The sequence below is a fragment of the Camelus bactrianus genome, chromosome 24 (genome assembly GCF_048773025.1).
Source record: "Camelus bactrianus isolate YW-2024 breed Bactrian camel chromosome 24, ASM4877302v1, whole genome shotgun sequence".
NCBI classification, from domain to species: Eukaryota; Metazoa; Chordata; class Mammalia; order Artiodactyla; family Camelidae; genus Camelus; species Camelus bactrianus.
The window spans coordinates 17837304-17851740 of NC_133562.1; the positions used below are offsets into that span (position 1 = coordinate 17837304).

General features: G+C 43.9%; 2 protein-coding genes across 6 annotated transcripts in view; one reads left to right on the forward strand and one right to left on the reverse strand.

The window, feature by feature from the left end:
- Positions 1-13553, reverse strand: part of TPGS2 (tubulin polyglutamylase complex subunit 2) — a 30783-nt gene extending 17230 nt beyond the window's left edge. For all 4 annotated transcript variants that reach the window (XM_074352296.1, XM_074352295.1, XM_074352294.1 and 1 more), the window contains exons 1-2: positions 13208-13553; positions 7948-8027 (exon numbers count right to left, since the gene is read on the reverse strand). In XM_074352296.1, the coding sequence (XP_074208397.1) occupies positions 7948-8027; positions 13208-13289 (162 nt within the window). In that variant the 5' untranslated portion in view covers positions 13290-13553. The remainder of the gene's footprint in view (positions 1-7947; positions 8028-13207) is intronic.
- Positions 13554-13635: 82 nt separating this feature from the next.
- Positions 13636-14437, forward strand: part of KIAA1328 (KIAA1328 ortholog) — a 161884-nt gene continuing 161082 nt past the window's right edge. The window contains exon 1 of one of the 2 annotated variants that reach the window (XM_074352265.1): positions 13636-13752. In XM_074352265.1, coding sequence (XP_074208366.1) covers positions 13695-13752 — 58 coding nt within the window. In that variant the 5' untranslated portion in view covers positions 13636-13694. Of the gene's footprint in view, positions 13753-13793; positions 14001-14437 lie in introns of those variants that run through there. The other variant, XM_074352266.1, reaches the window with a different exon arrangement.

The window sequence follows — 14437 nt, forward strand, 5'->3', positions numbered from 1 at the left end:
GGGAGGTATAGCTCAGTGGTAGAGTGTGATTAGCATGCACAAGGTCCTGGGTTCAATCCCCAGTACCTCCATTAATAATTTAAGGAGAAATATAGTTTTCCAGAGAAGAAAGAGCTGAAGGAGCTCACCACCACTAGACCAGCCTTACAACAAATATTAAAGGGACTTCTTTAAGCTGAAACAAAAGGGGGCTAATTAGTAACAGGGAAAAAAAATGACAGTATAAATCTCACAGGCAAAAGTAAATATATAGTTAAATTCAGAATAATCTAATGTCCTGGTGGTGGATTAATCACTTACAGATCTAGTATGAAGATTAAAAGACAAAGTAGTAAACTAACTATAGTGAAAACAGTAAAATATACTGTGTTTTAGAAGTAAAAACAAATAACTACAATGATTTGTTAATGGATACATAAAATAAAAGGATGTAAGTTGTCACATCTTTTTATATGTGTAGCAAGGAGAGTAAAAATATAAAGCTTTAGAATGTGTTCAAACAAGCTTTTATAGCTTAAAATAGACTGTTATAAATGTAAGCCTCATGTTGACCACAAAGGAAAAATCTATAGCAGATACAGAAAAGATAAAAAGAAAGGAGTCTAAGAACCCATTACAGAAAACCATCAAAGAAAGCAAAAGAAGAAAGGAACAAAGGGATTACAGAACAGCCAGAAATCAATGAACAAAATAGCATTAAGTGCACTACCTATCAACAGTTACTTTAAATGTAAATGAACTAAATTCTCCAGTCAAAAGACAAAGAGTGACTGAATGGATAAGAAATGAGGCAAACTATGTTGCCTACAAGGATGTAATAACATCTTCAGATTATGTAATAATACACAGACTAGAAGTGAAGGGATGGAAAGACACTTCTTGTAAATGGAAACCAAAGAAAGCTGGGATGGCTATACATTCAAAATAGACTTTAAGCCAAGAGAGCGCCAGATGACCGCTACAAAGACTACCTTCCTGGTTTATAACAAACAGCACTTACCCCTCAGGTCCTAGTATTTCCTCTTCCAACATTCTAGAAGCTACTCAGCCCTTTTAAAATTACTCATCTTTCTGTCAGGCCTTTACCTGGGTCATACATGTGTCTGTTTTACCACATTGTGATTACACCTGCGTATCAGAAGCCAGACCTCTCTCTAGTAAATCAAATGCATGTTTGTTACTTAATTCTAGGCTGTTTCTTTGACATTCATGTCACAAACACCACCCAGATTTCATGCAGGACTGGATTCAAGTCTCAATCCCTACTGGTAGAGATGGCTGCATCAAGGTATCACGTCAGATCCCCTGTCCATTTTAAGGGACTTCCATGTCACAAAGTCAGGTCAGTCATTGGAGATGAAGAACACGTGGCCATAAGTTTCCTCTGTCTGGTTTTGAATTTTCACCTGGCCGTCCGCAGGATGCTCCTTTCAAAACTTCAGTCACACCTCCCTTTAGTACTTTTGTAGGAAGGAATGCTAAATGTGACAGATTGACACCTGCTATGGGTAGCACATCGGCTATGCATCAGAGCCTCTAAGTAAGTGCTGTCCGACAGAAATATGATGTAAGCCAAGTATGTAATTTAAAATTTTCTAGTAACCATCTTAGAAAGCATATAAAAACCAAAATTAACTTTAATAATGTATTTTACTTAGCTCCATATATGCAAAATATTATGATATAATTGAGTTTTTTAAATTATTGAGATAATTTGCATTTTTTCATGCTAATGCTTCACAATCCAATGTGTATTTTACACTTACAGCTCATCTCCATTCAAACTGGCCACACTTCATGTTTCAGCAGCCACAGCTGGTGTGTGGCTACCATATTGGACAGTGCAGACCTAAATGCTAAGCGGCAGAGCCCAGGTTTGGCTACTCATTTGCTTGAGAATCTCCTTTCAGTTCTAAAGATTAAAAATTGCTAACATGATATGAGCTCTGACTCTGTATACTAATGTACGTGTAGTCCATGACCAAGTGGAAGTTATTCCAAGGATGCAAGGATGGTTCAACAACTGCAAATCAATCAACATAACATACAATCAATCAATACAACACTTAACAAAATAAGGATAATAATGATATGATCATCTCAATAGATGCAGAAAAAGCATTTCACAAAACTCAACATTCACTTAGGGTAACAGCTCTCAACAAGCAGGTATAGAGGGAACATAACTCAACATAATAAAGGCCACATATAACAAGTCCACGGGTAACATCATATTGAAGGGTTAAAAGCCAAAAACTTTTCTTTTAAGATCAGGCAGACAAGGATGCCCATTCTTGCCAATTTTATTCAGCATAGTATTGAAAGTCCTAAACAGAGCAATTAGGCAATAAAAGAAATAAAAGGCCTCTAAATAGGAAAGGAAGAAGTAAAACTGTCACTATTTGCAGATGACATGATATTATATAGAGAAAATCATAAAAGACTCCACCAAGAAACTTTTAGAATGAATAAATGAATTCGGAAAAGTTGCAGAATACAAAGTCAATATACAAAAATCTGTTGCTTTTCTATACAAGAATAACCAACTATCAGAAAGAGAAATTAAGAAAACAATACTGTTTACAATGCATCGAAAAGAATAAAACACTTAGGAACAAGTTTAATCAAGAAGGTGAAAGACCTACACACTGAAACCTGTAAGACACTGATGAAAGGAATGGAAGAAAACACGAATACATGGATAGACCTTCCACGTTCATGGACTGGAAGAATTAACACTGTTACGTACATACTACCTAAAGCAATCTACAAATTCAGTGCAATTCCTATCAGACTTCCAATGGCATTTTTCACAGAAATAGAACAGTCACAAAATCTGCAGGAACCACAAAAGATCCCAAATAGCCAAAACAATCTTGAGAAAGAAGAAGAAAGCTGAAGGAATCATGCTGCCTCATTTCAAACTGGATTACAAAGTACAGTAATCAAAACAGTACAATACTGGCATAGAAGGACACATAGATCAATAGAACATAATAGAGACCCAGAAACAAACCCAGACACATTTAGTCAATTAACTTGTGACAGATGCCAAAAATATACAGTGGGGAAAGGACAGTCTCTCCAATAAAGTGTTGGGGAAACTGGACAGCCACATGCCAAAGAATGAAACTGGGCCCCTGTCTTACACCATATACAGAAATCAACTCAAAATCAAGTAAAAAGTTGAATGTTAGACATGAAACCATAACATTCCTAGAAGAAAACACAGGGACAAGCTCCCTGACATTGGTCTTGGCAATGAAGTTTTGGATTTGACACCAAAAGCAAAAGCAACAAAAGCAAAAATAAACAAGTGGGACTACGTCAAACTAAAACACTTCTGCACAGCAAAGGAAACCATCAACAAAATGAAAAGACAACCTAGAGAATAGGTGAAAATATTCAAAAATCATATATCTGATAAAAGATTAATATCCAAAACATACAAAGAATTCATACAACTCAATAGAAAAAAAACCAAACAACCCAATTAAAAAATGGATAGAGAAACTGAATAGACATTTTCCCAAAGTCATACAAATGGCCAACAGGTACATGAAAGATGCTCAGTATCACTAATTCAGGAAAATGACAATCAAAACCATGTAACTTCACACCTGTCAGAATGGCTATTACCAAAAAGACAACAAATAATAAGTGTTGGTGAAGATGTGGAGGAAGGGGAACACTGGGTCACTCACCAGTGGAATGTGAATTCATGCAACCACTGTGGGAAAAAGTATGAAGGTTCCTGAGAAATTAAAAATAGAACTACCATATGATCCAGCAATTCCACTCCTGGGTTTTTAATCTGAAGGGAATAAAATCACTATCTTGAAAAGACGTCTGTACCACCATGTTCACTGCAGTTTTCTTTACAACCACCTAAGTGTCCATTGCTGGGTGAATGGATAAAATATGATATATACAAACACATACACACACACAAAACCAAGTATTACTCAGCCATAAAAAGGCAAATCCTGCCATTTGTGGCAACATGTATGAACCTTGAAGGCATTATGCTAAGTGAAATAAGTCAGAGAAAGAAAAATATTGTATAATCTCACTTATATATGGAATCTAAAAGAAAACTGAACTCACAGATACAGAGACTAGGCTGCCACAGGTGGGGAGTGTAGGTGAGCAAAATGGGAGAAGGTGGTCAAGAGGTGCAAACTTGCAGCTATAAGATAAGTATGTCCTGGGGATGTAATGTACAGCAGGGTGACCATAGCTAATACTTTGTTGTATATTTCAATGTTGCTAAGAGTAAATCTTAAAAGTTCCCAATACAAAAAAAAAAAATTGTAACTCTTGTGATAGATGTTAACTACACTTGTAACTTCACAATATATACACATATTAAATCATTATGTTGTAGACACAAAAGTAATACAATGTTATATGTCAATTATATTGCAATGAAGAATAAAAACAACAAAAACCTCTATTAGAGAGGCACTGGGTCTGCACAGCAGAGCCACCAGTTTGATCTCTTTTTTGCCTCGCCTGATAAGGCAGAGGAGGTGTCTGTGCTGCCATGGAAATGCCTGACTGGGGAGCTAGCTGGAGAAAGGGGATCAAGGAGGAGGAGACCTACAGGAACATGGTGCGACATGAGATCCTAGGCAAAGTCTCGATGATGTTGGAGCAAAGCAATTACTGCTACAAATTTCAGACCCAAGCTCATAAATTATTTTCAGAAATTACTGGATCAGTGAGAACATCTTAAAAGTGAAAAGTATATACTTTGACAGCAGTTAATGCACTGAACCTAACAGTTCTGGAAGTTCTTAGAAAGAAGCACAATGGGATATAAACAAATACTTCATACGAACAGCAAATCATCCAAACTGGTGCGGGAAGAACAAAGGAATAGCTTAGTATCCTTTCAGGAGGTACTAGGTAGGAGCGTGCCTTAAATTCTAAGTAGCTCACATCTGTGCACGTGCCTGGCAGCCTTCTCTAGCCCGTCAAACCCCTGGAGAACACAAAAGGATGCGTTCTCCGATGTCTGACTTCAGGGGGGGCAATATGTTAGTAACTCTGTCCCAACCTTTTCCTTACTGGACACTTTTGAGGTGTGATACTGAACACCGCTCATATCAAGTTTGCTTTAGGTCACACTGTCAGTCAGTTCCAGGTGCCCAATGTGTGAGGGGGTTAAGACTGGAGCAGGACAATCTGAATTTACTTCCCAATTTTGCCCCTGAGTGACCCTGAGTCACTCTGAATCCAGGTTCAGAATAATCTCTAAGACTAAGTCTGCAAAACACTGGAGGCGGAAGGAACTGTGAGCTTGGCAGGAAGAGGGAAGGTGAGGTAATTGGTGTAATTATTATGATTTTAGGGCATAACATCTTAAGAACTATGGTGAGAAGAAAGCTTCAAGTTTACTGGTAATTTTAAGTGATGTTTTTATATTATTAAATAGACAATAGCTGCCATTTTAATGAAACAGGTTTTTCATTTTCTTGATCTAAGAACTAAAATATGCATTCTGATCAGACTTTGTTTTTTTCTCTCTTCACCATCTAGTTCTCAATTTCACAAATGTGTAACCTAAAGGGTTCTCAGACTCCTTGGGCTAAACATTTATTTTTCTACTTAGTAAGTTATTTGGAGTTTAGGGCTTGCTCCTAATGCCTCCTGTATGGCACCTTCTCTGTGCTTTCCAAAAGGAAAGTGTGCGCACAGAAAGCCCATCTCTCAACCCTGGGACCCTAACACAGGAAGCCTATAGTTATTAATGTTCTGACAAAGTTCCTGCTCCTCTGTCATCCCCAAAGGCCAGCATCCAGTATCAGATTTTGGTCACTAGTGCCATCTAGTGCTGGAGACAAGGAAACTACTGTCCATAAGTCTTAACCCAGTTCCTTCCATGAGATCTGAGCTGAGATGAGCTGGTGGCACTGTTCACCTTTAAGTCAGGCTAGAGTGTTCCAATAGCAGTGATTACAACTTTTATTATGGTATTGATTTCACTCAAAAAAGAAATTTTGGTATTGTTTTATACCAGTATTTTAAAAAATTATTCAGAATTCATAAAAATAGAAAAAAAAAGAATGAAATCAAATTTTTAATACATTTCAAATACTAACATAAACATACAAAACATCAAGTAAACCAAGGTCATAAAAACCATTAAGCCTGCACTGTCACTTCCATGTACATCACTGTGGCCCCGGCTGCACTGCCTCCTTGCTGAAGACCTCACCGCCTGGCCGCCCGGACAGTGGGGCTCCTACAGTGCTTCCAGCCCTTCCTTCTGAGTGCAGCTTTCAGGGTTTCACTTAGGTGGCTCCTATGCCCTGGCCAGCGACTCAGAGTTACCGTCATTTTCATTTTTTGCTCTTCTGTGGGTAGTAAGCTGCCCACTTCAGAGGGCTTCTCCTGCCAGATTCAGGATCAGTCTCTATTTTGGAGGAGGGGATGAAAAAAGAAGAGGAAGGGAGAAGACTGGCAGAAAGCACACACAGCCACACCAGGACTGACCAGCAGCAGAGTTCAACAGACAGACACTGCTCTGGAATTCCCTCTTCTCTGATGGGCTGTGGACGGAAATGGCAGTGGGGGCTGAGAGAGCCCATGATGAAAGTTGGGGTGCTGCTGACCAGAGGTCATGGAGGTAGAAACTGCTGCCAGCTTAGCTCAGGGAGGGTGAGCGCTGCTGGCAGAGACTGAACATGTACACATACCTGTGGACCGTCTGGCTGCCCAGGGCCCATTGCTAGAGGGGCAGTCTGGCAGAGCAGAAAGGATATGTGCCTAGAGTCAGACAACTCTGGGTTCAAATTCAGGCTTTGCCGCATGGTAGCTATGTGGCCCAGGACAATTCTTGGTGACCTCTCTGACCCTCAGTTTCTTCATCTAGAACACAGAAATATCAATACCTATCTTGCAGAGTTATTATGAGGATTAAATTAAATAACTTATCTGATATGTGTTAGCAGCGTTCACTAAATGGCAGGATAATTTTTTGCTTCCTTGTTAAATCCATTTGCTGCTACTCAGCCACAGTGATTTTTCCAAAGCAGGAATCCAACTTCTCTACTTAAAACATTTCAATGGCTCTCCTTTGTTCTCAAGACAAAGACCAAAATCCTGATGATCTAAGAAGCCCACACATCCTGGTCCTTGTCAACCTCTCTCCCTTGCTCTTCTCTGCTCCAGCAACATGTACCTTCTTCATGCGCTTGGAAAATGTAATCCTTTCCGTCTCGAAGCCCTCACACAGGCTGAAAGCCCCTTCTTCCCAGATCTCATTTATCTGGTTAACAACTTCTCATAACTTCTTTGGGAAAAATGTTTCTCAACCTCCAGACTCGGTCAGGCCTCCTGACAATGCTCCCTTTACCTCCCGTTCACAGAACTTGCTCTGCTCTGTAATTATACTTGGAATGATTTATGCTATGTCTTAGAGAGTAAGATCAAGAGGTAAGAAACTGTGTGCCCTTTTTTGATTATCACTGAATCCCCAAGGATTCAACATCAACCATAATGCCTGGCCCATTTTAGGAGCTTAAAACTTTTATTGGATAAATGAAGGAATGAAAATTCAGAGGAGGGTTGGGAAGTACTAGCTATTAATCTGGTTAGTACTTCTCTGCAACACTTAACCACGTTCTGCCCGGCGAGCTTGTTAATATTTACTTTTTCCATTCCTTGCTGGATTTTTAGCTTTGTTGTATGTATACAACTTCAAATGTTCCACTGCCTCCATAGGACAGGCTCAGAGATGCTCCATGCTGGGGAGATGGCATGGAGTGCAAGGCAGTATTAAGTGACCTGAAGAGGAACAGAGAGAAGGGTGAACTTTACGTTGAAGGCAGCTGTGGCCTAAGACAGGAAGAGGTTTTACTGCCCAATCTTTCCTTCTCAGGGGCATTTAGGTTGACCTCTCTTTCTTGGGAGGTAAGGATTCAACAGGGCACCACTTACTTGTTCCCATGAAGAAATCATATGACGTTCAGCAGGCGCCTTTTCTATGATAGTCACCTCTGTCACACCTGGGGATGATTCTGGAAGAAAAAACCAGAGTCTTGAAGAGTTGCAACTGGCTCATTCTCACACACTTCTAACTAGAGGTTGACTAGCTGTTGATGACTGCTCTGGGAATATCAGATCCCTCTGAGGAGCATTTATTACCCCTGTGATAAAAGCAGCTGGTCCCTCAAAGGCACTCAGTCCCATAACCGAGGACCATGCAGTCTTCCTGGCAATAACTGTGTCAGTACACCTTCCATTCATCATAAAGTTTCCTTCGAGTTCTCAGAAGGCTCAAATTTTAGCTTGCAGCAATAGCACCCAATATGTGAGCTAAGAATTCTGGACTCCACCTAGCCTAGTCTTGCTTTATGCATTCATTAGTTGTGACCTTAGATGAGTATTCACTTACCTTTGCATTTGACAAGAATTATAATACTACTTTCCTTGATAAGGAAAGCAGAGGAAACAGAAATGAAGGTGCTTTGGAAAAGCATAAAGTACTAGTTGCACCATTCTTCTTCTGCCTTCTGTTCAGTGTTCTTTCTAAGGTATTGGGAAGCATGGTACTGTGGTAGAAAAGCACTGTGAGCTTCAAGTCATTCAAGGGTGAGTCCCTTCTATGCCTCTGATTGGCTAGGATGGAAGACACTATCTTGTCCCTTCAGGGGTGGTCCCACTTGGCACTATTTCACAGAAGATAAGATAGGGAGAGAGTGTCAGCCGATTCCAGGTGTCTCTTAGTGCTAGCAGGCACATATTCTGGGCGGACAGAAGCATTCCCTGCTACAACTGGGATAGTAGCTGAAGTGGCTAAGGCATTACTGAAAGATACAACCCCCCCCCCGTTTGGGCTCCCAGGACCCCTACAAAGCAATGATGCTCCAGCATTTGTTTCAAGTTACTGCCCTGGGCATAAAAAGGGCCCTGCACTAAGCCTGGAGACCCCAGAGGAGACAGGTTCAATCAGACCTTGAAACGAGCCTTAGCCAAACTATGCCAGGAAACTCAAGAAAACTGGATTAAGTTGCTTCTGACTGTCCAGCTCTGCATGCGGTTAGCCCCAAGGGATAAGTTAAAGTGCATCTGAACTCAGGTGTGGTAGATTCATTCCCCAAGCCTGAGAGAAGGAACATCTTAACCCCCTTGGAATGGAACAACTCGAGTATGCCCTCCAGGCAGGAGGAACCATGAACGCCCTCACTGAAGACAGTCACCAGGCGCTCCCCACACTCCCCCACCTGGCCCTGCTCCCCTCCTGGCCAGGAGACTGCATGCACCTAAAACCACGGAAAGTCAGCAGCCTGCAAGACTAGCTCACTCCTAAGTGGAATGGACCCCGTATGGTGACCCTAACGACACGCCCTGCTCTTAAGTTGCAGGGGGTCACTCCGAGGGGACCTGACACTCGAGGGAAGAGGCCCCCAAGCCCCAACCTTCGCAGAGACAACCTGAGGCAACTGACCTCCTTGACTACTTGTGGGAACTTACTCTGACCTGAAGCTTCTCTTCCAAAAAACAACCGAAGTGTGAGCAGGAATATGCAGGGCACACGCCAAAGAACTAAATACCCTCATTTTTAGAAAAATGTTGACATATAACCATTATTCTCTTGGGCTGTTTATCTTAAATTGTCTGATGTTCTTTGTTTCCAAAAGGTTCAACAAATGGTCACTCAGGGTTAGGGTTAGGACCAAGGCCTGGTGACCATCACACGATCTAAAGGCAGCTGGGGGAAGTTCTGCCCCTCCACCCGGGGCAATGATGACACCCCCAAATCAGCAAGAAGAGGTTACAGAAGACGCACCTGGGCCCCTCGGCCCCCCCATGAGAATCAGGAGCAGGACAAAAGGCAGAAGAGGGACTGGTCACCCGCAAAGCCCATTAACAATTCCCGGGTATTAAATATAGAATCTGGGTAATAAAATAAAGTCTAACCTTTTCAGGCATAGTTTAGTTACACTTGCTCATAGGATGCCACATGCAGAGGCCTCTCACCTGGTTCCTCAAGCGAAATGGCTGTGAAGATGCTCAGCGGCCCGTGTGCGCAGTGCTGCGCTCAACACTGCAATTCACGATGGCAGCGGCGGGCCGTGTGCAGAGACGCTGCGCCCGGCACAGGGATCCGGAGCCTGAGCAGCGCAGCTGCGCCTGCTCGGCAAGAACCCAGCCCCTTCCCCTGCTCACGAGATCCCTATGAAGCAGCAGCCCCTCCGACCTCGAGGAGAGCATGTCCTCACACCTCTCCATTCTTTGATCAAAGAATAAAACTTTCCTTTGCTTCCAAACCAAACTTGGGTTCCTTCTGTTGGCTCCAATAACACCGGGTGGCAGGACCCCTGTTGGGGCTCCCCTAGAAAGGGCTGGTAATAATCGCAGTGGCTTCCCCTGTTAACAGCCTGTTTTAAAGGGCTCATGTGATTAGACTAGGCTCACCTGTATAATCTCCCTTTTGCCACTTCACACAACAAATCACAGGTGTTATATCTCATCAGTTTCACAAGCCTCAGATCCAAAGTCATTCAAAAACTAAGGCCTATGTTTTCTTCTAAGACTATCATAGTTTCAGCACTTACATTTACATGTAAGATCCATTTTGAGTTAATTTTTGTATGTGAATTGAGGTAAGGGCTCAACTTCATTGTTTCACATGTGGCTACCCAGTTGTCACAGAACAATTTGTTAAAAAGACTTTTTCTCCCAATGAATTGTACAGACACCCTTGTTGAAAATCATGGAACCGTATATGTGATGGTTTGGTTTTAGAGTCTCAATCTTATTCTATTGATCTATATTTCTATCTTCACGCCAGTGCCACAGTGAAGACTACTGAAGCTTTGCAGCAAATTTTTTTTATTGCAGTAAAATACACATATAAAATTTGCCACTTTAACCATTTTGAGGTATACAGTTAAGTACACTCACACACACTATTTTGCAACCATTACCACTATTCATCTGCAAAACTTTTCCATTATCCCAAATGTAGTAAATTTTCAAATAGTGAAGTTTAAGCCCTCTAACTTTGTTCCTCTTTCCCAAGATTGTTTTGGCTATTGTGGGCACCTTCATTCTCATTTTAATTTTAGGACTAGATTGGCTTGTCAACTTCTGCAAAAGAGGCAAATGACATTTTGATAGAATTGTAGATTTTTAGATCAATTTGGGGAGAATTGGATTCTAACAGTACTAAGCCTTCCAAATCATAAATATCAGATGTCTTCAAATTTATCTAGGTCTTCTTTAATTTCTTTTCGTAATATGTTGTGGTTTTCAGTGTACAAATCATGCACTTCTGTTAATTTACTTGTTCACGCCTTACTTCTGCTAATTTTTATACTAAAGTATTTTATTCTTTTGACATGATTGTAAATTGAATTGTTTTGTAATTTTATTTTTGGATTGTTCATTGCTAATGTGTAGGGTTTTTTTTTTCTTTTTGTGGATTCCTTCTGACTTTTTTTTAATATACAAGAGCATGTCATCTGCAAATAACTCTTTAGTTCTTTTTTTTCCCCAATTTTTATGTCTTTATTTCATTTTCTTGCCTAATTGCTCGGACTAGAATTTCCAGTACAATGTTGAATAGCAGTGGTAAGAGGGGAGTTCTCATTGTGCAGAAAAGAGTGAAACAGCAGGCCTGAGACTGCAATTTTTAGAAAGGTCTGCTTACAAGGTTGGCCCCTGGGTGGCATCTGGGAACTTGGAATTCAGGAGGGTTCCCACCATTCCCTGGTAAGAATGGCTCACTGCATCTGTTAGTGCAAACGATATGGTTTATGCTGAATACCTGCATTCCTCTGGGAGTCTTGAATTTGATATACACTAGGTAGAGTGTGTCTAAACGATGGACTTCCAAATGAGCTCCCAGTCTCAAATGAGCTTCCATAGTAGACAAGATTTCAGATGTATTATCACGTGTTGCTGGAGTAATTGTGTCCCACGTGAATCCACTGAGAGGACTCTTGAAAATTGTTTGGTTTCCTTGACTTCCCCACACGTATCTTTCCCTTTGCTTCTGCCAGAATAAATCATAGCATGACTGTCTCCCAGATCCTGTAATCCTCCTAGTGAATCATCAAACCTAGTGTGGTGTTGGGGATCTCACGAACATTTGTCTGGTTCCTGATCTTAATGGGAAAGTATCCAGTTTTTCACCATTAAGCATAATGTTAGCTGTGGGTTTTTCATAGATGCCCTTTATCAGGTTGAGAAAGTTTGATTTCTGTTCCATGCTTTCACCCCATCCCATCAGTTTTGGTGTTATATCATCAGAGAACACACTTTGTATGATAGCAATCCTTTAAAATTTATCTTGGCTTCTTTAATGGTCTAACATATAGTCTGTTCTTGAGGTTACTCCATATATACCTGAGAAGAATTTTTATTCTACTGCTGTTGGGTTAACATGTTCTATAGACGTCTATTTAGGTAAAGTCGATTTACAGTGTTGCTTAAGCCTACTATTTCCTTGTTGATTTTCTGCTTAGGTGTATACGCATTGTTGTAAGCAGGGTATTTAGGTCTCAAACTACTGTTGTTGAATTGCCTACTTCTTTCAATTCTGTCAATTTTTGCTGTTCATATAGTTTGTAGATGCATATATAATGGTTCTCCTGTGTCTAAGCAGTAAGGGATTACTGAACTGTGTGTGTGTTTAATTTCATTTCATTTCATTTTTTTGTAGCCCCAGAAACTAGCAAAGTGATGGCATTAGGTAGAGATTCCATAAAGAAAACCACCCATTCAGTGGTGCAAGTCTTGACTCCTCAGGACCACATCAGGTGCCACACCCCGGGAGGTGCACGGGAGTTGTGGCCCTGGGAGGTTGGCTGCAGTATTCATTACCCGAGCGCTCTACTTCCAGAGGAAGGGCTTGGACACTCCCTTGGCCAAGAAGGCCTCTCGGGAGACCCAGCCTCCCAACCGTCAGGTACCTGCTGTCTCCCCTTTGCACGTCTCTGCCCGTCCTTCTTGGGCCCTGTGATGGACTTCGGGTGGAAGCATCTTCGGGCTTCCCAGCTCTGCATCCACAATCCTGGCAAACGCTTCCCGGCTTAGTCACGCACCTGGCTCACCCTCTTTTCTCCTTAACAACGGAAGTCACAGCCGCGATGCCCCCTGGCATACAGGGACCGGCGTCCAGCCGCCCGTCCGTGCTTTCTCTGCACACCGCTCGTCCCGCAGTCGCCCCAAGGGCCCCCGCCCCACTCACCTAGGATGCGGGTGACCCCCAGGGTCAGCTTCTCCAGGTGCGGCTTGCTGCTGCCCAGCAGCGGGGGCGGTGTCTCCTCCATGGCTCGCGTCCCCGCTCCGCGCGCGGCCGGAGCAGCGGCGGGGACCCGGCGGGGGAGCGGGGCTGGCCAGAGGGCCGGACGCCGCCTCGGAGGTGCGGCCGTCAAGTTCACGGCATGCCGGGAGTTGTAGTGCTCGGCGCCTGAGAGCGCGGCGGGGCGGAGATGCGGGGCCCGGGCTGGTCCGGGAGTAGTAGTTCCGCGGGGCGCCTGCTCCCGCGGCCCCGGCGGCTGCTCCACACCACGCCGCCGGGACACAGCGACTCCTCCGTCTGGACCCTCCCGCCCCGCCGGGGCCGGCCACACAAGCGGGGACGGGCCTCTGCGCCGTGCGGCCAATCGGGACCGGGCCTGGAGGCCGGGGCGGGGCGGCCCCGGAGCGACGCCCCGAGTGGCGGTTGTTTCAAGATGGCGGACGTGGCGGGCCCCTCCCGCCCGGGCGCCGCGGCGTTCTGGAGCCGGGACTGTATCCTTTGCCCGCCGGGCAGGGGGCGCCGGCGCCCTCCCCCGGGCGGGGGCCGGTCGCGCGGGACTCTGCGTGGAGGGGGGGAGCTCGGTGCGGGCCCCGGGGGCGGGGCCGTCCCGTCCGGCCTCCGTCCAGGTGCCGGGCTGCCCGCTTGCTTGGGGACTCGGTGGCACAGAGCCTGCACTGCCTCCAGGCTGGAGTTCCAGGCGTGGGGACCCAGCTCAGATGTTTCCCAGCCCTCCTTGGCGGTGAGCTCTGGAAAGATGGCCTAGAGGCTTGGCCCATCCTGGGGCTGGGAGGGTCCCTCTGCCCCTGGTGACCTCCGGCCGGCAGAGCCTGTGGGGAGTGGGCTTATGGAAGCAGGGGCGGTGTTGGCTGGTCCGAGAGAGTTTTTTGTCTTGGTTTAGGGGTATCCTTGGTCAGCGCTGTTAGGAGCAAGTCAGGACCTTGTCGGACTTCGAAGGCCTGTCAGTGATTTTATTTTCGTACTGGGGTCTTCGGAGAAGCGTGCGTCTTGGTTTCACGGGGACGTGATCTGGTGGCACTGATTACGGAATAAGATGCCATGCAGAACATGGGGCCAGGAAGTAGCGTAGATTTGCATGTAGATTGCGGGTCACCCCTAGCTGGACTGAAGTTCCTAGATTGTTTTGCGATGGAGAACCTGTGGTGCTTTTCCCCTTGG